This window comes from Pelmatolapia mariae, linkage group LG15, assembly GCF_036321145.2.
Source record: "Pelmatolapia mariae isolate MD_Pm_ZW linkage group LG15, Pm_UMD_F_2, whole genome shotgun sequence".
NCBI classification, from domain to species: domain Eukaryota; kingdom Metazoa; phylum Chordata; class Actinopteri; order Cichliformes; family Cichlidae; genus Pelmatolapia; species Pelmatolapia mariae.
The window spans coordinates 13,330,157-13,353,171 of NC_086240.1; the positions used below are offsets into that span (position 1 = coordinate 13,330,157).

The 23,015-nt window shown below is 40.0% G+C and overlaps 1 protein-coding gene across 1 annotated transcript in view; it reads right to left on the reverse strand.

Annotated features, from left to right (window-relative positions):
* Positions 1-22,930, reverse strand: part of adgb (androglobin) — a 39,085-nt gene extending 16,155 nt beyond the window's left edge. Inside the window, exons 1-22 of the mRNA XM_063496094.1 lie at positions 22,860-22,930; positions 22,505-22,644; positions 22,216-22,304; positions 21,077-21,148; positions 20,657-20,833; positions 19,003-19,142; positions 17,403-17,486; positions 14,853-15,025; positions 11,243-11,377; positions 10,981-11,057; positions 9,101-9,275; positions 8,586-8,679; positions 7,960-8,110; positions 5,506-5,548; positions 4,484-4,583; positions 4,313-4,376; positions 4,150-4,173; positions 4,078-4,116; positions 3,561-3,669; positions 3,220-3,358; positions 1,379-1,493; positions 375-542 (exon numbers count right to left, since the gene is read on the reverse strand). Of these exons, the coding sequence (XP_063352164.1) occupies positions 375-542; positions 1,379-1,493; positions 3,220-3,358; positions 3,561-3,669; positions 4,078-4,116; positions 4,150-4,173; positions 4,313-4,376; positions 4,484-4,583; positions 5,506-5,548; positions 7,960-8,110; positions 8,586-8,679; positions 9,101-9,275; positions 10,981-11,057; positions 11,243-11,377; positions 14,853-15,025; positions 17,403-17,486; positions 19,003-19,142; positions 20,657-20,833; positions 21,077-21,148; positions 22,216-22,304; positions 22,505-22,644; positions 22,860-22,930 (2,379 nt within the window). The remainder of the gene's footprint in view (positions 1-374; positions 543-1,378; positions 1,494-3,219; positions 3,359-3,560; positions 3,670-4,077; positions 4,117-4,149; positions 4,174-4,312; positions 4,377-4,483; positions 4,584-5,505; positions 5,549-7,959; positions 8,111-8,585; positions 8,680-9,100; positions 9,276-10,980; positions 11,058-11,242; positions 11,378-14,852; positions 15,026-17,402; positions 17,487-19,002; positions 19,143-20,656; positions 20,834-21,076; positions 21,149-22,215; positions 22,305-22,504; positions 22,645-22,859) is intronic.
* Between the last annotated feature and the right edge of the window lie 85 nt (positions 22,931-23,015).

Genomic DNA, 23,015 nt, shown 5'->3' on the forward strand with positions numbered 1-23,015 from the left:
TTCCAAGTAAAAGACACCACATACACATACACACACACATATGGACTCCATTGAGGCAATTCAGAAATTCTGACCAGTCAGAAATGATTATTCCTCAGAGCTATTGTAAATCAATGTCAATTAAGCAACACTAATTTTCTATAACAGCCAAACATATTTACTCAATAATAAATTAAGTTTCTGGTAATTCAAAGTCATAAATCAATGTAATTTATCTAATCTAAATTAAAGACATGGCCTAACAACTGTAAAATGAATTTTTCAACATGTAGATTTAGCAGCTGTCAACTGTCAATGACTTGCCAAAGGTATAAAGGATGCTGAGCTATGCACTCTACATAGAATCTAACTGTGTGCACCTATGAGCAAACTACCTTGCAGTGCTCCCATTTTTCCTGGGTGGTGCTGATGTTTCTGGGACAGTGAGTTTCTTCCAGACCCGTTCTTAGTGCTGGCTGCTGCTGCTTATCACTAAAAGAAGCCACCAATCTGGACAGGGCCCTAAAGATGGAAGAGGCCTGCTCAGTGAAATGGGCACCTTCCTATTAAAAGAGAAGAACAGTTGGGAGGCATCTCAGTTTTATTTAGTGTTGGGAGTTTACACAGACAGAAAGTAAACAGGGACAGTGTATCATGCTACAATCTGGTGCACTTCCATGGTGATCAAATCAGAATTGCTTATAGAACATTTGCTATATGCACATAAACAGTGATGGGCTAAGGCTACACAATCGACAAAAGAAAGATGAAAAATATACATTCAGCTATACAAAGGTAAGAGAAAATGTGTGAGAGCAGAGTCACTGTCTAACATGATGTGATTTTTTAAATTGAAGCTGGAGTAAGCCCAGTTTCAAAATGCCACAGTCAGGACATTGCAACAAGGGCAATGTTATCCTCTTTGTCACTGTGTTCCAAAAAGCTCTGCCTTTTAAAAAAAATAATGTCATGAGGTAGGATAAAAAGTTGCACATATTCTCTTTAGTTTCCCTTTATTTTATTCTGTTTCAGTGATTTCACCACAAAATATCATGACAGATGTGCTTAAATTGAACAGCATGAGGGCTAGTTTCTTCATGTGTTTAACCACCCCTTATATTTCTTAGTCAGTATGTGCCCCTTTGACCCTTTCTATTTACATATACTGTATCATCAAAGCGATCACTTCTATTTTTGTGAAAATTTTCCTTGAGATAAGAAAAAGAAAGAAAGCCGTTTACATGTCAAATCTTATATCAGAAATGTGAAGGTGTATCTATTTAGTAGCAGCATGTGGCAGAAAACGGCTGCAGGATAATATTCTGAAAGGAGCGCCACTGCTCAGAAAGCCACCCATTTACTACAATGGAATTGCCATCATTGTCATAAATAAAGGCACCTTTGTAAGGTGTGGCATGATGGTTTCTTCCTCTCCAAAGATAAATGGTGTCTTGCTGCAGAGGTGGACATGGTAACCCAATGCTGCATTTATGTGGATGCACAGCACATGCCGCCTGATGGGGAGAGCACAAAAAAAAATTGCATTCTGAAAGCAATAACTCATTCATTGCACTTTCCTAAAACCTGTGGTTTCCAGCCTATTTGGCTTGTGACCTTCAGTCTGTCCACACCGGGCCTGACGTGTTGCCATTAGTTCAACCACAGAGTGACGTTTCCCTCTTAGATTCAACTATAAAACTGTCTAGGATAAAGAAATCAAAAGAAAATCAAACTATTTGTGTAGAATCACCAGCTGTTTAAGTCCTACAACCACATTTCCAAAAAATGTGCTTCTGCATTCTGTTTTTATTTACATTTTGCTGTATTTAACAATTAAAGCTACTGACAGAGAACGTGAATAGCACTGATTAACTAGTTATAATGTGATGGTCTGGTGCAAAAACTTGGGTCCTGTAATTCATGTAGTTGTTAATAGAAGCTACAAAATCAAAGAGAAATCCCTTTCTTTTTTTTAGCATTAGAGGAGCTATGTTCCTGTCAAATAATACTGACTAGGTCAGACAGTCAGATGTGCAGTAGCCTAATGTCCTCTCCGCCAAGTACCAAGCTGAGTTCACAAGGCCTGGTCAGGCATGAGAGAGTGGAGCTCCACTTTCTTGGCCCCATTAGCTTTACATAATTTAGCCATTACAGCCCTAACTAGATGGATGAGCACTGAGGCGGAGCTGGGCTAGTACTGTGGAAACATTCAAAAGGGAAATAAATGCGAGCGAGACAAAAGAAGATAAGGCGTATGGGAGAGAAGACAGTGAGAAGAAACTAAAACAGAAACTGAGACAAAAGATTAGGTTTAAAAACAAGATCATAATGAAAAAAAAACCTCTTTAACATTAACAGATTAGCACAGATCATAATGTGAGTGGCGAGACCATAAAGTTTAACATATGAAAATGGGCATACAAAGAGAGCTTTAAAATGATTGCTGCCCAGAAAGAAAGATCAGATATTATGTCTTGGAGAGCTAATACTATGAGGTTTATGGGCATGGTTGGTTGAGTGCTATGTGTGTGATTATGGCTCAGTGGTAATTGCACTCCTCCATACCTGCACCTGACCCCAGAAACTAGGCCCTCTGCTTCTAGGCCAAGTCACACCCAATAATAGAGACTAGGACAGATGCTTTTTACTGCTTTTCAGAGCATCTGAGGTAGGCAAGATATCCTCTGCAGGGTACCCTCTGCAGGATACTGTACTGCTATGCTGAACAGATCTTTGCTCAGCTGTATAAATCCCAACAAGTGTGAAACATGAACATTTTCTTTTCTTTGTCAAAAGATCTCACAGGTGCTGTGCAAAAAAAAGAAAAATTCACCATTATTAGAACAAGTTCCCGTGATGACAATTACATACCGCTTAGGGTAATTTAGGATTATGAGAGTAAATGTGAAGGAGGAGAATTGAAGTGTTAAGAAATGCTAAAACAGCTGATTTTTGGTTTCAATACATAACTTGACAATGAAGTCAGAAGATAAGGTTTAAAGCTGCATACGGATGAGATTAGAATGGATACAATTGTAATGCTTTTACTTAGTATTGTGTGTTGAGTGTAATGTTTTATTAGGAAATCATAGCATCACCCAAATCCTAGGCAAAAGAAACAATGGAGCACAATAAGTACAGTACGAAGATACTACAATGGCATTACTGCAAATTTAATCTAAGACTATCATTTTGATCAAAATACTCTACAGTTCTTAATATAAATCAGTGCTGTCCTACCCCGAGGGCAAGTTTAACACAGCTGCCTTTGTGGAGGTGGTCTTGATGGAGAGAACTGGCAGCTGAGACTGCAGACTTGTCCAGGAGTGTGGCACGGCGATGAGAACTGCAGACCTACGTGCTGCTGACATTTCCTGTTCTGTGAAAGTGGAATAAAAAAATAAATGCACTGGTGGCACTCTGCAGGGAACACAATTACAGTGGTTTCACAAAATAAAAATAAAAATAACCCAAAATGTAGATTAAATATGTCTTTGATGCACGGTTTGTACCTGCAAGGAAAGTTAGTGTTCGTGTTTCCATGTATGTGTGTCTGTGTCTGTACACTGATAAGCCCTTACTCTCCTCAGCTGCATGTCCCCAGAGAAGAAGAGAAGAGAAGCTGATGAGGATCTGGGAAGGTTGCAGGCTGTCCACACACAGGTAATAAGTGCCTCTCACCTCTGGACACTGCTGAAAGAAACACAAACACAGAAAAGGACAAGTGGAAGAGAGAAAGAGCAGAAAGCCGTCGGGAGACATGGAAGATAAACTAATAGAACGGTGGCTTAGTGGAGGAGCAGTTGAAGGAAAATTCAGAGAAGAGAAGGGAGCATGGTTGCAGTGGGGGATTCAAATAAACAGAAGTAAAAACAAAAAACAGGTGGAGGCTTCATAGTTGGCACCTAAATGAGAGATACAGAGACAAAGAATTAAGTAATGTCAGAAAAAGCAGCTGCTGAGAAAGGCAAAGCAGGAGACAAAGAGAGAGGAAGACTGACAGAGACCAAAAGGGTCAGAAAGTATGAATTTCAGAATAACAAGTCGAGACAATTCTTAGTGTGCATACTGGAGTGTTGCTGTTGTTTACATGCTTACTTCAGGGCTTGCTACAGCAAGGGATCCGGAGCTAAGAGTCTGTGTGGATGATCCACTGCATTTGACGGCTACTGTTGTTTTGGAGAGGACAGTATTCTGCAGATAACACCAGCTTAGTTAATCACAATATGTCCCGTACAATTACTAATTGTATGTCAAAGCACAAACACATTCAGTTACGTGGGAAAATAAAACCAAAGTTTAGTCCCGTAGATAGAACTTGCACAGTCTGTACCTTAAAATGTGATTTCTGAATATGATGCTGGTAAGTCTGTGGTTTATGAAACACCAAGAGAGTCCTGAAATTAGAATACAAATAACTCCACTTATTTTATTTTTTTTTTTAGCATGAGTGATTATGATATTAATCAGAACCTATTTCTGCATGTATGTATGTGTGTCTCACTGAAAGCATTTATCAAAGTCCTCCAGGTCAACCCAGGTCTTCTGTAGGACTGGCTTGCTAGTAGCAGAGGATTCCTCAGTTACAGGCTCTTTGATTTCAGCTTGGGGCCTATCTGCAAATAAAGTTTAAATTGAATATAAGGTGACACCGTTCCTGAGTAATAATACACTTATATACATGCATTTTCTTGTGTTAGTCATTTGGTATAATGTATTATGCATGTAGAATATAGACACCTAGCTGAAAGTGGAGCCACTGGGTAAAATTCTTGATATCCTCTTTGTCAAAATGCAGGGAGTAACTAAACGCTTTTCCTTTTGTGACTCATAGCAAGTTATCCTAGACTCAAATCATTATCTTAAACACAGCGAGCCGAATTGGCCAAACTCCCACATAATGGCACAGTGTAAGCGCACATGCACATCCTCACTCCCACTCACCGACTCCCACTATCTCAATGCATCTCATAGACATATGCACACATCCCCAAAAAACACACACATGCACACCCATACACATACAAACAGTCTGCCCCCGAGCTCTACTTAAAGCGAGAGTCTGATCAGAAAGCTGAGGTGGCGAGGGCCACCGTCTCTGCTGTTGAGCAATGGTGGTCCGTTAACTCAAACTGCAGGTGTTACTAAGCAACTAAACGGGGGCAGAGAGGAGGCAGGGAATTGGCCGGTTGTCACAAAGCATAATTTCAGTCCTATCTTTTTCAAAACGTCTCGACCAACCGCTACAAGCACGGAGAGGACGATGGTTGGATTGGAGGCAAGAGATAGAAATATGTTTAATTACATTAATTGGGACTATGTTGCACGGATGCCGTTCGAGTCAAACAGTAATGAAGACCTCCATAACATATGTCAACTGCATAAAAAAACCCAGAAAAAGCTTAAAATAAGGGGTATTTGTTATTTGTGGCAGTCTAATATTTGACCTCGGGTAAAGCCATCTTATGTTGGGATTCAAAGACAGCTCGCATTAGGGGCCTGGTGTTGCAAAGGAACAGCTTTTACCATTGGAGATGTCATCACTGTTCTTCTTGTCCTCTGCAGTAACCTAAAGGGACAACGAGAGAGTGAAAAAAGAGAAAGTGAGAGAGGCATGAACTGTGTGTTGCTGACAGAGTAGCACTGGCAGAGATACGCCTCCACCCTCTAGTGATTCCATGCCAGCTGTGGTGTTGGGCCATTCTCACCCAACACTGAGACACGGTTTAATGTGACAGGGTCTGCCCCTCCCCCTGCTAAAAACACCAACAGGGAATACCAGCTCTAATTTACCCCGACTGTCAGTGACAGATGAGGAGTTATAATGTTGTTTAGTGTGTTGCTTCTCTGAGAGGGGATTTACTAAACAGTTCTGATTTCATGCTCATCTGGCCAGCACAATAAAGAAACATAGCTAATGAGTTATTATCATATGCTTCAAGTAGCATTATGTTTGGCGTGAGCAAGAAGGAAGATGCTGTGGTCTTTAAAAGAGCATTAGAGCTATCAAAGAGAAGTGCAAGAATTAGTACACCAATATCAGCTGGCTCCAGCTTTCCTCCAGCCTCCCCACCTCCTTTAAAAAAATTTTTTTTAAATGTATTTCAAACAATGCTCCCCTCCGGGAAAATTCTGGTGAACGTCCAACAGTTTACTCAGCTCCAAAGAAGAATTATATATCTTCGTGTCATGTAACTTCAAAGCAACCCCTGCCAAGACTCTCTGATGAGTCAGAGTGAGTGTGTGTGTCTCTGTATGTGAGTCACCGCATATTTGAATAAGTACCCAGAGACCCAGACAGACGGAAAGAGGCATTGTGATTGGGAGGCACACTTGACCTCCTCTTCATCACTGTATAGCAACACTTTCCTGCTGCAAAAATGTCAGCGCGTATGTCAACGTGTCTTGTGTGCATAAAACTTTAAGCTTTCGAGCTCCAGTCTGTGGTAGGTCCTGTTCACTGACAGCGCAGCACTTTGGTGCGCTGCTTGTTTTACCTGTGTAGACTAAGGAGATATTGAGACAGACACAATTTACACACAGGGCTCCTAGGAGTTTAGCTGCTGCTTTTGGCTTTTCAGCAATTTTCCACAAAAAAAAAATCACAGTCATGATGGGAGAAAGATGGCATTATCAAAAGCCACCCCACCGTTTTATTTTTGCACAGACAAATTAAAGCCTTTCCAATGTACTCTTAACATATTTAACATTCTCCCCCTGAGATAAACTGTAATTAGTGATGCAAACTGAAACTATGCAGGTGCTTGGTTGTTTAATGACTACCATACTCATATTAGAAGTTGAAACATAATGCTCTAACCCACACTACAGTTGAGAGAGTGGGGCATTTAGGGTATTACGCACATCATGTGAAGGCACCTTCTTCTCTCATAGAAATATAGAGCTGGATCAAAAAAAACAAAAAGAAAAAACCCCCTCTCATGTCATTTATAGTCTGTCAACACGTGACCCTGCCATGTGCTTGTCAAGAGCAGGAACACACACTTTAGATAAATGTGGCCCATGTGACACACACACACACACACACACACACACACACACACACACACACACACACACACACACACACACGCCTGCACACACATCAAACGACACATCAAATTAGCATGTCCACACTGCCCTAACCTAACCGCTCTATAACTGGTCACAGTTACACAAGAGGGCGATTAATATGAACTCTATTTTTTCCCCTATGCTAGGAGTGAAGTGTAATAATGAAGCCCCCAGGAGACGCAGACACTGATGGCTCATCATCTAATTGCGCTGCTTTTTTCATCAGCACAGTACATGACCTCTCCCTGCATGAAACCCACGCATTCAGCTCACCACCACCACACACCAGAGATTCTCTCTTCCCCGCTTCGCAGTTTCTTGCCCCGTTTTCATCCATTTCAGTGCAAATGTGACTCTGTTTATATTTTCTTGTTTTTTTTAGTTCCGCCTATATTTTTTTTAATTGAACAATACAGTTGTCCACCCTTTTTTTTAGTCTTTGTTATCTTTGTTTCTGCCCTCTTCTCTCTGTCTGCATGTGTTTGCTACAATGAATCCCCACCCCCTGTTATTTCCCTTTCCTAGCTGGTTCTCTCTTTAGTGCAGATGTGCCCCTGGTCAGTAGTGGCCTGGCTGGGAGACAACAGAAGTGACTTTGAGACTGGGGGATGGCAGCCGTGTTGTCACTGACACACAGAACTACTCTGAATAGCCTTTGACCGCATACATGCAGGGCAGAGAGAGGAGTGAGGCAACAGGAAAGCAATGAAATGAAGACATGACAAAGGGCAACAAAATTTTTTTGCAGAAATAATGTCTTCATTCATTCCTTTTTTGGCATTCCAACAGGTCACAGATCCTTAAATTCTATTTGAGGGATAACAGCGGTTCTACAACAATGCTTTGTTTGCAAATATTTGTGAAATCTAAAAATATTTCGCCCTCGTGGACCATAATGCTATATACCTCCATTTTGTCAGTGCAGTTTGGTGAGTTAGTGGTGCATTCAGCCGCGTCAAGCTCAAGGCCTTCTTGACATTCAGTCTCCTCTTCCTCAGTAATGGAGACCAGAGGGGATCTGTGGGAACACTTCCTGGGAGTGTTTTGCTTGGTCTCTCTGACACATAAAGACACATATTCAAGCACCAAGTTGTGTGCAAATGTAACATATCATAATCATACCATACACAGATCTCATTGCATTCTATAATCTGTCATTTTTCTTTGTTGAGCCTAAGTAGTATAAATGTATAGAATTACGGTAGTAAATAGGAGCAAATCTCTAATCTTTACTCCACTGTGGGTTGTAAAACACAAAAGCAAAATTCCCATAGTTCACATTTCTCAATTACTATGAATGCATTCATAACAGAGAGTCGAGATGGTGGTTAAGTAAGATCGTAAAAAAACAGGTGATAATGGTGTATTATGATAATGGTGATGTACTTTGTTGACCTCCATATGGAAGCTGTTATCATGCTTTCCTTTTTCTATAAAGAGGTCAGGCTCAGGTTACCTATAGACTACTGAAAGACATCAGAAAGGAGAGAAGAAAATGTTCTTTATAAATTTATCAGTTTCAGTGTACGCACAGCTCTGGAACTGAGCCCCCGCTGCTCCTGGTACGGTAGGAGAGAAAAGGGCTGGCAACCTCAATGAACTGCTCTGGTTTTGACAAAGGGATCTCTACAAAAAAAGGGAGAAAAAAAACCCTTTACATATCATGCCAGCACCGATTTTTCACACTCTGACTCTTTTTACTTCATTTTCTGTTTTTCACTCAGAGATCAGCTGATGTCAGATATGCCTGAGCCAGCAGCTATTTTCAAAACTGAAATAATGTAGCTGCCCTACTCCTATTTTCATTTCAGCATGCGGTGCTGCATGCCCTCTCTAGTGCAGGTTCTAAATCTCCTGCATTAACACTCACTTTTCGTTGGAGTCATATTTATTTATGACATTCACCTACACGCTATCGCATAATTTGTGCTTTTCTATTTGTTTGATATCCTCCCCTGCATACTCCTCCTGATTCCCCTTCACTGCCTTTTTTCCAAACTTAATTTTAACATCTTTCATTTCCTGTTTCAATCTTCCTCTAACTTACTCTTTGGTTCAGCAGTGACCAAGATCTCCTTGGGCTGACGGATGAGTTTCCAACGGGGCACAGGTGGAGGTTTGGGTGGTGACTCTAGCGGGCATGCGCGGGTACGAGTCAACAGGACAGCATGGCTGTGTAGCAAGGAGAGGCCATAACGACGTAGAAATTCAGAGGAATTAGCCTGCATAACCGACACACATACACAGAAATCATGCATGCAGGAGTCAACCATGAATATTTAAAAAAATACTCTGGCAGATAATTAGAAACTGTTCTCCAATCAGGTTTAGGGGTGTATATAGTAAACATTTTTTTAATCTTTAACACCCACTGCATTTTAACAATATTGTGTGAGTATCTAAGGTGTTAGTTTAAAAACATAGCGACATATTAGCATGGAGGACAGAATCATTCAGGCGTTAAGTTCAGACACATCTGCCAAAATACATGAAAATACAGTATGTAAGGCAAAAACAGCGATTGTACAATTCTAATGAGCTTTAAAGTCAATATTTGGTATGATCGCTTTTTTAAACATCATAGCCTGAACTCTCTTGGGAAAAATTTATTTTCAGGAATAGTTCTCCAGGCTTCTTGAAGGACGTTTAAAGCTCTTCTTTGCATGTGTTTTGCTCCTTTCTCTGTCAAGATGATCCCACACTGCTTCAATAATGTGGAGATACAGGCTCTGGGGAGGCCAATCCCTGACTGAGTTTCATTGTGTGTTTTTCTACCCAGGTATAATTACTGCAGTGGCAGTGTGCTTGTGATTACTGTCCTGTTGACAATTGAAACCCCTGCAAATGAGCTATATAAGCACCAGTCCATTTACCATCAATTTTGAAAAGATCTCCGACACAACTGGCCCAAACCATGACAGAGATGCCAGTGTGTCAGTATGTTTTACAGATGACTGTAGACACTCACTCTCATGAATCCCACCATACATACTGATGGCATTTTAAATCAAAAATGTAAAATGTGGAAATTTTCCATCAGACCTGTTGCTACTGAATTTCAGTCCAGTTCTTGTGTAATTTGGCATACCTCAGCCTTTTGTGCTGTTTCCCTTTCTAGAGAATGGCTTCTTGACAGCCAGCTTTCCACCGAGACCATTTCTGATGAGCTTTCAACGAACAGTAGATGGCTCAAGTAAAGGGTCTAGTGTGTCTCTAAGGTCCTGTGCCAGATCTTTGCTGGATATTACTTAAGCACAAGACTTTCAGATACTGTTCATTTGCTATAAATATTTTTCAGGCCTCAGATTTTTTAAGGATAAACTGCTAATTATGCTGAAATATGTCAATTTTTTTTATTTTTTTATTTTATGCCTGTCAAACTCTGTTATCATTCACATTTTTCAAAGATTAAGCTCAGGAAATGGGAACAAATTATGTGTTATTGTGACAGACCACTTGTAACAAAGTGCCTAAAGATACCATTTGAAACTGGTACTTTGCTAAGTTGTGTGGATACAACACTGGTTCATTCTGTGAATTAGGTGATTTTATTAACGCTTGAATGATTCATAGTTACATGTTAAGTGGGTTAACATACAAAAACCCTTTGGAGAGCCTGCAGAACTATTGCTCAGGAGCCTTTAGAAAATTACAGTTAAATAAATATAAAGAAATGAGTCTTGACTCAAGACACAGTACGGTATATGAAATCATTACATAAAATAAACCTGTCAAGATGTGCATGTTACAGTTACATCAGAATGTGAATTTGTATCCTCGCAAATTTGCACTAAATACCTAACTACAATCTCTAGCAAGTGAAATTGAAATTTCATAGTTCCAAAAGTCTGAAGACTAAAACTTGCACATTATGAGTCAACATATATACGTGGTCAACATTTTAGGAGGAATATTAAAAAGACATACCATTTGGCGAAACCCAAAGGAACCGTTATGTAGTTGAAAAGGGTAGCAGGCAGCACAAACCACTATGTCAGGGTCTGCTGAGAAACACACGCAATGAACAATAACAGGTACAGTTAAACTCCATTGTCATAAGTGTTAATATACAACTAATTTTAGAGACTAAATGTGATTGATTCTAAATAGTAACATCAATATAGTGAAAGCGCCACACAACAATTAAATTAAATCCAACAAAAGAGAAAGCATAGCTGACAAAACATACCATACACAAAATATCTTCCTACAACCTGTTTCACACCCCCTGCCTGGAACGGGGGTCCTACAGGCAGTTTGTGGTACGCTTTGGCTTTGTCCCAGTTTGCTGCTGGTTCGCGGCAGCACCTGCTCGCCAACACCTCTAAGGGGAGGGGGGTCAATATGTGTACATGTGTCTTTATGTCTTTCTGTGTGTCATTAGTGGGTAGGTGAGTGTAGGGCTGGTTATCGTCACTCATTTCTATAATCGATTCGATTCCGATTCACAAGGTCCCGATTCGATTCAATTTTGATTCAGACAGTCAGAAATATTATCATTCTGATCATTTATCAGTACATATCCATATTTTTATATCTATGTATAAAAACAAAGCTGACACTTGTGAGACTTCATCACAGGTGTGAGCATCACAGCAGATGCCTTTGTGTCAAAGTAAGTGAGGATAAAACACAGAAAAACATGAAGGAAATTTCCCTGGTCTGGCTTTTTATAGCAGATAACCCCCTTAAAAATATTCTGCAGTGCATCAAAAACAGAAGAAAACCATGAATCAACATATGAACATTACCTGATGCTGCTGAAGTGAAGCAGAGCGAAGTTACAGAGGTTTTATTAGAGACACAGCCAAGCGTTTTGCAATTTGGCATGATTTAAGATAAGTTTAAATTTCTTTGTTATTAAACAGTCAAAATTAGGCTTTCTTGTCGGAGGACATTTTTGAAAAAAAAAAACAAAAAAACAAAAAAAAAAACAAAACAGGCCGATAGCACTGTACACAACACTAGACTGGTGTTTAATAAGCAAGTGAATAATGAAGAAAACAGAGATTTGAGATGGCAAACTGTTCTTGAAGTACAATGAGAGAGAGAAAGAGCTGTGCAGGAAGTGTGATTATCGTGTTGGAAACAAAACAGCAAAAGTAAGAGGGAATTAATGACAATGTTTATCAAATGTGAAGTGTAGCTTTGATCTTCCTTTGCTGCTGGTGAAGTGAATTTTGGTCAGAGTGACGAAACCTGTCGGCATCAGAATCAGCTTTCACCACCCGATGGCGTGTCTGTTTATGTGCTGTTGGGTGAACGATCCGCGCTTTGTGTTTACATCTTTGTGCCGAATGTGCTTACCTGCTCTCATTTTCTGTTTTAGCTGTTTGGTGGTTGTTGAAATAGTTTTGTGAGCTTTAACCTGAGATTCTGGCGTTTCTGGCAAAATAAATTTGTATTTAAAAATTGATTCAGGATTTAATGAATCAATATCACGTTATTCAAGCTAAAATTGATTTGAATCGGAAAATCGATTTTTTAAACCTACTGCTAGGTGAGAGTGAGTGAGCGAATGGTCTGTATGAGTGTGTGTGTGTGCATGGCTGGAGCTCGCTGAGCCTTTGCCCTGTGGGACATGGTCAACGCTCCCTACTGGAGGCTTCTCTGTTTGTCGGTCCCACAGTGCATGGCTGGATGTTCTGGTGTGGTCATTGGCCCACTTCCTGGCTTGGACCTTCTCCTTGGGACCTGGATCTCAACTCACGCCTCTAGCAGGGTCAGCTTCCCGTTGCCTCTGGTCCTCTGGGACTCTCACCCTTTGGTCGTGTGGCCTTCCTCCGGGGATGTCGCCGAGAAGTGTGACCTCAAGTCTTTGACACTCTTGGGAGCTGTGGATTGCATGTTGTCCTGGTTCCATCTCAGTCTGCCCCCATGGAGGGTGTTATTGCGGCTTTACACCCTCATTATCAAGTACATTTGAGACAAAGACACAGATACTCCCACCCTCTCTCTCTCACATTCACACTATAAGAAGATTGTTGACCTATATATCTGTGTATTTTCTAATTTTTGTGTTCCACGTGCTGTATGTTTGTTTTTTCTTAGAGGTGCAGCAGTTGGCGATACATTGTGTATTTCTATTTGCACTCTATACTTTTATTACATTTACCCCTATTTTCCCAGACTAGAAAGATTAGATTAAAAAACACTATTGTCCTCCACAGGTATAAACAATGAGGCTATATTTAGGTTCTTTAGGGAGTTCTTCCCCCTTTAGTGCATCTTAAAAGTATATCATATAAGAGCACATGGGCCAGGAGACATGGAAAATCAATTTGGCAGACCATGGTGAAGAGTGATGGGAACACCGCCAGGCTAATATAAAGGCTACACATTAAAAATTGAAAAGAGAAGTTGTTCTCACATTGACTAGTAATTTCTGCATTTCACTGGAATTTCACAGTAAGCACCAAAACAGCGAAACAGAAGAAACGTGTAGGGTCTTTTAGTGTTTGCACACGTAGAAAAGGACAATGCAGCAGATTTCCCTCAAGCAGAAAATGTTTTGTGAAGTAATACCACCTTCACATGCATGACATCACATTATGTTAATATGCAACACTTGAGTTATTCCAAACAAGTGAGACTGTAGCAGAGCACAGGGAACAGTCTACTGTCAGAAAGAGCAGGTGGGTGAATGTGAGAGCAAAACAAAGATAGATTTTAATTTATATAGAAGTTAAAAATAGCAAAACATCACAGAAGGATGTCTGAATTCACTACTCTGAATAGTACATATACAGGTTTTAATACAAGACGAAGCTTTTCTTCCACATAATTACCTCATAATTACCTGTTCTGCCCCTTCACCTTTAATATGCAACACCAAGACCTTAGCTAATTTATCCACGCAATTAGCATTTTGAGCAAAGCATTTAAAAGAACTGTACAGCCTTAAAAAGCATTGTATTTCTACTATGGTCTGAAACGACTCCAAGCAACAAACACATTTGTGAGGACATTTCACTTTTATCTTCCCACAGTTGACCGGAGAAGCTCTCCTGCCCTGCGGGAGCACCAAATAATTTACCCTTCTAAAGCTCCCTCTGCTGGTTTATTTATGGTCCACCATACACACATTAACCCTCTGCACTCCATAATATATGGGCGGCAGACCTCACAAAAGACAGGAAGTTATTCTTGATGTAACATGAAAGGGGCCCCAGGGCTGACAACGGAGTTCAGAAAGTTTGGCATTTTGAAGTACAGCAAAGTAGTGACTTTAGGTCTTAAGCCTGTCCTGTCCTAAAGTAAATCCCTAGACCAAAACTGTGATTGCTACAAGTTGGATTTCTTTAGCTCTATAAGCATTAACTCTATACTTGTGAACTTTTAAGCAGGACCTCCGTATTTAAATTAAGCAGACCTTCCTCTACCTCTCTACCAAGTTTCATGAAATTCAGTTTGGTCCTTTTTATGTCATTGTGGTGAGAAACAGACTGGCTTCTGGTGTGCCTTGGGAAAGGAAATATATATTGCATATAGCTGTTAATTCAGCAAAGGAAATGTAGACATGACATATAAATCCATTAATACAGCACAGTTACAAAGACACAGGACACAGAAATGATTCTAAAACCATCTGCTGATAAATTAATTAACTGAGCAGCAAAGCAATTCTGTGCATACAAATTATGACAGTAATGGCTGACTGCATTGACTTACTCAATTAAACGTGCAAGCAGAGTGTGTAATTGAGACAAAAGTTTGCAAGTATGTATAATTGCATAATTATTTGCCTCTTTGTGACTTTGTGTCTTAATTGTTGTGTCTAACTGAGACACAATATGTACCTTTACATTGCTCTGACTCCAGTAGCTGATTCTTGCTGTCACTTAGGGTGGAATCCTTGACTTGAGCTGCATCTGTGGGCTCAGGCTTCGTCACTGGCAAACTGTCATCCAGGTGTTTAAATGTAGGAATGGAGTGTTGTAAGAAATCCCAAATTTCTCTCAAGTACACTGACCTAAAAGAGAGGTAAAGACAACATTATCAGGCTACAGCAGGTTATATTAGTTTCACTTTAATGACTTGTTAACTATCTGCCCCAAATAGAAAACATTTCACAATGTCACCAGTACCCTTAATGATGAGTTTTGACACCAGAGTATATATCAATAAAGACGTTGTTTGACAACCATTATACCATGCTCCCGTGTTTTTCCAAGGTTATCCTTTGTAAGGTCTTTAGGTATAGATCATTCTTACTAATTTCTGACCCAGTCATTTTGTTCTGGAAGCAGGCCTGAAATATGTCTGAAACTGCTCAGCTAAGAAAAGCGAAACAATGCTTAACCCTAGTAGTTGTGAGTTAAACCCTTTTTATTTGTAACTCATGGCAACTTTAGGTGTGTCTGATATCAAATGAAGTACAATTTTGCTTAGTGTCTTTGTGACTACTGCAATTTCAGTTCCTCTTCCTAAACTGTCCCTTTGTTTGCAATACAATAGGCTGTCGTATACACAAAAGCAAGCATGCATCCAAAGAAAATTATTGACTTTTTCACTGATTCGGGGGTGGAGGTGGACTTGATACTACAGCCAGTACATGCAAGAAACCCCCCTGAACATCTCAAAAAGAAATGAATGAGCAAAAATAAAAGTCTGTAGTGTCGTTCAGGTATACCAGCTTCACCAGTCAGCACTTTCAAAGGTTTGGAAACAGGTGATGACTGGACACAGCATGCAGGAGATGAACATGTGTCACCAACTCATTTCATTTGACTTCTCCATGCAATTAATTTCTCTATTCTTGCATGAGCTCAATCGGACATTACATGGACTTTGTACTGTGGAGCTTAAAGGAAAAGCCAAGTCCATTTAATGTCCGGTCCGAACGATTCTGAAGTTCTCATGCATAACTCAGTATGGTAATGTCTAGAAAGGTTAGGGCTGCGGTGCAAGAATAAAAACAACTTGAGCTAATATTGCTCAAGCGGCAATATTAGCTGCACTAATACAGTTACTTGTTATTAGTAAAGGAGGAGAGGATGTAAATGTGTTATTTATTATAGCGTTTTTGACCGTCTTTGTTTTCAGCAATCTAATTGAATATTATAAGCAAAAGAAAGAAGCATCCTGAGGGTCCTTTACAGTGTCACATAACATTTAACATAATGATACATTTATTTACTATGTTTATATTGTCAGAACTTCTACCTTGCAGTAACTGAGGTATATCAGATCCTGTGTATTCTGTGTGGGCAAGTGCATAAGTAACTACAACTTCATGTTTCATTAATCAGTCTGAAACACAAACAAATGCCATGCTCATTTATTGCACGTGTTGATAAGATTCCCCAGGCGACCCACTAACAACAGCTAACCTGCTGAGCTACAGAGAATAACACTCCCTGGCTCCACCACCAAATACTGTTGCCCCATTAAAGCTCTATCACTGATGAGCTGCAGTTCTACACTGAAATTACTCTCCCTCCAGTATACAACATATCTCCTTCCATCTCTGAGGACAGATACAATCTGCATAAATTTTGCCACAGCCCTTAAACTATATAAAAAAATATATATATCACCCCTGTTAACAAAGACACACAGTAAACGGAACATATATTCCATGTACATCCACTGGATACCTTATTAGTACACTTTGCCAGTACTGGATTCCCCAATTGCCTTCAAACATTCCTCTGAGATTTTGGTATTGACAGCATCACACAGTTGCTACAGATTTACTGGCTGCTCATCCATGATCTGAATCTCCAGTTCCACCACACTCCCAAAGGTGCTCTATTGGATCTATTGACATCTGGTGACTGTGGAGGCCATTTGAGTGAAGTGAACTAACTGTCATGTTCACAAAACCAGTTTGAGATGATTTGAGGTTTGAGTCATGGCACATTACATAAAGTCATCGATGTAGTCAACAGCAATACTCAGGTGGCTGTTGTGTTTGAATGTCTAGGGGACTTAAAGTTTGCCAAGACAATATTCTCCACACTGGATAGTTTCTCTTTTTTTGACCATTTGGAGCACATGGTTGTGTGGGAAAATTCCAATAGATCAGCAGTTTTTGAAATACTTAGACCAGCTCATTTGGCACCAACAAATACACCACGTTCGAAGTCATTTAAATAACCTTTCTCCCTCATTCTGATGCTCATTTTGAGCTAAATCAGGTCATCATGACCATATCGACATCCTTAAATGCAATGAGTGGCTGCCATGTGATTGGCTGACATACCTGTGTTAATGAGCAGTTGAACAGGTGTACTAATGAAGCATCCCGTCAGTGTATAATTTATTGAACAGAAAGTGACATAGAACATACAAAGCACATATCATACAATAGATCAAAAAGTATGGTCAACCATTTAAGTCCTTACTTTATAGGACGAGTTTCTGGAATCCAGCTGGTGAGGGTGTGGATAAAAGTGAACTGGTCCATCCCCCTGCAGACATCTGACAAACTGAGAAACAAACACATAAGAACTTTTCTTTTTCTTTTGTTCAAAATATGCAACATACCAGATACAGCCCTCAAACTACCATTTTTAGCACTGGCACTGTTCTCAAACAGATCATGTGAGGTGACGGTTTCAACGCGGGAAATAAGTGTTTAATATGATTTGTGACAGGGTGGTTAAATCATGAGAATGCTGTTAACTGAGAAGAAATATTGAATGTGTCTTTCTGTTTTCAAACATAGTAAAGAACTGTGTGTTTAGATTGCGTCATTAATTTCCACTCATGCTTTTGAATTACAGCTAATAGGACAACAAAGGTCTTTGATACCTAGTAGTATTCTAAGAGTCACAAGTCAATAATCCTGTAAGGCATTATCCTGATCTGGGCATTTTTATAGTATCAGTTTTTTTTTAATACATATCAAGAACATCGAAAATTTAGGTTCAGGCTACATTCAGCATTTTGAATTTGCATTAGTTGGTAAACCTTGTTACTGCTCAAATAATTCTGAGCAGTGTGTGTGCAAGAATGTCTACATTAGGTATCCTTTCACACAATTTTTGCTTGAAACAGACAGCTGCCCTTGCTTTAATTGGTCCTTTTGGGATTTTATGACGTCCACATCCAGTCCACGTTCATACTATGTTCGAGTAAGTGAAATTCATAAAACTTAAATGGTTATGCCACAGTCTTTAATCCTGCCAAAAATCCTGCTCAGCACCAAAGTGAAAGAGCCCTCATATTCTGCTTTTCACCAAAAAATGACAAATGCTTTTTCTGAAAAGCAGTGGCGAACACCTGAACAGGTAAATTAGACATTTATTATATTAAAACCTATGCCTTATAAATTATTATTATTGTGAGGAAGACTCTTTATTTTCTGCCCTAGCGGAAACATCTATGTCAAGAGACAACAGAACAGCCCCATCAGAGGCATGAACATTGTCTATCTGCCACCAAATTACACTGTCAAATTACACCCATGGCAAATACACAGGATAAGTCATGGGAAGGTGCAGCCAAGTCAGCAAATGGCACTCCGCGGGGGTTCTTGTGCATGTGTGTAAGCTTCAAATTTTTTCAACAAATGTGGGCAACACACATATGTTTGCCAGCTTAGGGATTAACGTCCTGAAACTAAGTTTCACAGTGAAAATTGGAAACATGAAAACATCTACAATGCACTTAGATGGGGAGGAAATAACAAAAAACAAAGTGAGCAGATTTAATGACTTGCTCCATTTTTCATGCATATATAGTTTATCCCCATATATATTTATTGAAATAAATTAAAATTTAACACTGTACAGAAACCCTGCTGAAATTAGGTTTAGTGTACAGCCTTGGGGTGCATACTGTGTGATGTATTTTTACAGTGGCCTTATTCGCTGCTACTTACAAAAAACCCGAGGTCTGTTCTAAAGCAGCATTACATTAGGATTATAAATTATTTCCCCAGCTCCTTGGGGTAGTACTAAAATACTTATAAAATTTCTGTCTGAACATATGTTAACTCACTTTGTGTTTGCCACTTTAATTAGAGCTTTAGCCAGCAGCATTGGCCATAACTCTGACTGACAGGTAGATGCAGGGAGAAGCAGGTTATTGTCCTCATCAAATGGCATAAAATCATCCACTAATATCTTCCTCCAACAACCCTGAAAAAAGAAAGGAAGGAAGGAAAAGACAGTGAAAAATAAAACGACGTAAAAATGAGTGCTCCTCAAATAAGAGGGCTAAACCATTGATTTGTTTTGTTTAGATGATTATCTGGCAGATCATTTTGTTATTTTATACAATAAACAACTTTTTTGGAGTTCCAACTTTTTTGGAACTGGGCTTGCATCTTCAGGATAGGACAGCCTTTTGGTATTGCTGTCCCACATTTCTCCTAGCATTTGCCACGATTATGCTTGTGTCTTAAGCCATTATCTGTGTTGTGGTCTATCTGGAGGCCATCTGAGGGAGTTTCACGCTGCTTGTAAGGAAACGCAGCAAAGCAGGTAATAATCACATCTGCAGCTCTCCTTATCTATCAGAACAGTGTACCCAAGTAATACAAACCCACACAGAGGTCGAACGAATATACCATTTCTCACTTGCTCTACCCTTTTCTCGTCAAACCACTGCCCAGATAAGGACCGGTGGATGAAAATACAGTGCAATTGGGGAAATTATAGGACAGATCAAGAAAAGCAGGAATGGGGAATGCAGTGTTGACAGGATTCATACGGTGTGAAGAAATTATTCGTGAAAAATATAGGCGCGGAACCACAAAGAATCACGTGACTGAGAGAAAAGGAGCAGCCTTTAAGGAAAAACACAGAAGGAAATGGGAAGAGGGTGATGGGGGCTGGGTGCTTAATGCCATCTCAACAACCATCTGCTAGCGTGCTAAGGTTGGCACGGGGACGGCTGCCTACAACCATGTCAGTCTTGTTTGTCAAGGCAAGAGTCACAGTGTCACAGTCACAGAACAATATCACTCTGTCTTTTTCACTCTCTTGTTGACCCAAATTGTCTCTCCCTCTGAAAAGACACAAAGATGCAAGGTCTGCCATACAGAGATTCTATGGCAAGCCCTCAGACTGTGTTCCTGTGCGATGATGTTTTTAAACCTGTGAAGTCTTTACACTTACACATAATCAAACTGAACGACGCTATCATGCAAAAAATCCTCATAGGCTGTGCCTGCTCTCAGGGTTTTACTAAGTGTAGTTATCAAACGTGAGCTTTGCTCTGTGAGAAGCAGCTGACTCCTGTTAAGCCTTATCTATTCATCAGGCAATGTATGAAGCCCAGCCACTTTTGGCACAGCAGCGAGACTGATTGATTTGAGCTCTGAGAGGATAAGGCTTTCTCATCCCTTCCCCCCCTACATCCCCCATCAATCCGTTACCACTCCCTACTCATGTGTTACATCCTGCAGTCTGTTGAAGAATGTATGGCAATGTTTTGCCATCCAGCTATGCCTATTTTAAAAAAAATCATTAACAAACAGTTGCTGTAAAGCTGCGACTTCCTAAGTAGTGATAAGAGAATTTTCTACTTGTAAGTTTCTCACCATGTTCTGCATAAACGTCAAACCAAAGCAATTTTCACTAGTAAAAAGGGCTTCTTCCGAACCATAGCTATGTCTGAGTATGTGTTTGCATTCTGTCTGGATCCTTACCATCCAGTAAAGTCTGATGATGTATTTACCATAGCTGTTGAAAAGTGGCACATGACCATTCACCACCTTACACATAGAGTAGATGTGCCCCCAAGGTCTCCATCCCTCGTGCTCTGTAGATGGGCAGTTAAACTGCATCCAAAGAATGTGGATCTCGCTGACAATCCACCTCATCAGCTTCATGGAACATGGAGCAGAGACAGGATGGAGAAGAGAGAGGAAAAACGGTCTGTATCCGTTAGCGAAATCCTCAATCATCTGATTTTTCATTCACAAAGGGCATTACATTTTCCCCCATATAATTTGTTTCTGTCAGTCAGACATCACTCTGCTGACATTGGAATTAGACTATCTGAGCACTGATGGATGACAGCTAACAACAAGTCAGTGTAAAGTAGAAAACAAATATTGAATACTAACCTCACTACAAAGCAGATGACAATTAGGGGAGACTAGGTCAAATGTCATTTGATTGTCAATGACAGTGGGAGTCTGAAATAAAGCAAAAGAGTTTTCACTGTAGGTAAATTATAAAAGACATTTATTCGCTTGAGAATCGTCACAGAAAACTCACAGAAAAAGCTGCACTCAGGATAAAGTGTATTGTAGCATGTGTGCATAGCATTCATTGTAATAACATATCAGCTTTACAATACTGCTGTCAAAGGTCACCAATTTAAAGTACACAAGAATGAGGGACCTACACAGTCAGCTCAACCCAGGGCCTAAACTGGTGTAACCTTACCATGACACTCCCAGAACTGTGTCTGCACTGAATATTTGACAACCAAGTTCATAGATTCTACCATGTTAGTAATTAAATATGGATAAATGGGTCAGCTGACTATGAGGCAGGCTGCAAGATAAAAAATGTTTTGTACAATTGCAAGCAACTCTAAGCAAGAACCAAATTTAAACCATATCCAAAAACAACGTTGCTAATCTAGTAATACTTTCTGTGGAAACAGACTGAAGACAGAATGCTGTAGAAGAGCTGCTGCCTCCATCTGCATGGCTGATGGCTTTTGTGATTCGCCTCTGCTCCTCTTTTATGAAATTAATTAAATGATTTTGACATCTTGAGTGAAAAGGCAGCATGTGACCTGGCAAGGACTAATACAAAAAACAGGAAGCCTGCAGTAATTGCTCAATACTGCACTAAGAAGGGGGTAACAGAAAAGTGGAGTGATGCAATTAAAACTTCATTGGAGGTGACTAGAGAGCATATTTCCTTAACTATATTTCACACTGTGTGGCAAAGAAACACAGAAAGTTAAAACAGGTTTAGCCTGCCTTTTTTATTAGTAGATCTATCCTGTAGTCTAGAAAGTATCTAATAATGACAAACGGCTGAAAAGGCTAAAGGAAGTAGGAATTGTCTTAAAATTTCATGTGTAAACCTATTGCACGCATATTCTGGACCCTGTATATCATTGTTAACCTTGCAAGGTATATAAACATGAAATGAACTGCCGATGTCTAGGTGGAAAGCCCTTTTGTATAACAGCAGTCATCGGTGCAAAATCGAGGCGGGCAGGTAACAGAAGCATGAAGGTTACCTTGTCAACAATAAACTCTGCTGGGCGCTTCCAGGTGTGAACTTTCAAACACGGAGGCAGAAGAAGCTTTCCTTCGGGATCCTCAAAAAATGGCTGCAAACAAAAGGGAACAAAGTGAATGTGAAGTACAGAAACCATAAATTAACACAACTTTACAATTTATGTAACCCTAGCCACACATATTACATATATTCTTTACAGGGTAGTTTGGGTAATGATAAATTAACTGAGTATTTTAAAAAAGTAAATATTGTCCTCTTCATATTTACAGCACTAGGACTCCTGGTTGGCTTGCCATCCTCAGGACCTCTGTTTGAGTCCCATTTCTCCCTGTTGACGTCTGCATCATTCCACTCGGGCCAAATGGGGACCCTGTATTTCCCCACACCTCCTAGGCTCTCAGAGGAAGTGGCTGCTAGAGACGCTGCTCTGAAATTATGACATACTTCATTTGTTCTGTGCGAGTTTTTAACAACACAGTTAACCAGCTCCACGATTTATTATTTAAACCCAACCAGTTCCCTTTTACCCTCAGACAGCGAAAGAAATACTGTAAATACTAAAGTACACCTCTTCTTTAAGTGGCTTAATGGTAGCTAACGCTAAAGCTAACTATGTCTCTCCTTTCATTACACTGAACTCACTCCGTCTGCCGGTCGGATAAAGACACTTTGCTGGAAGATGACTCCTTTTTCTTTGGATGTGCCTTGGACATTATTGTGGCAAAGACGCGGGCAACTCACATAGTAAGAGAAGGAGCCTCTAGAGGCGGCCTTTGTTTATCATCGTCTCTCTGTCTT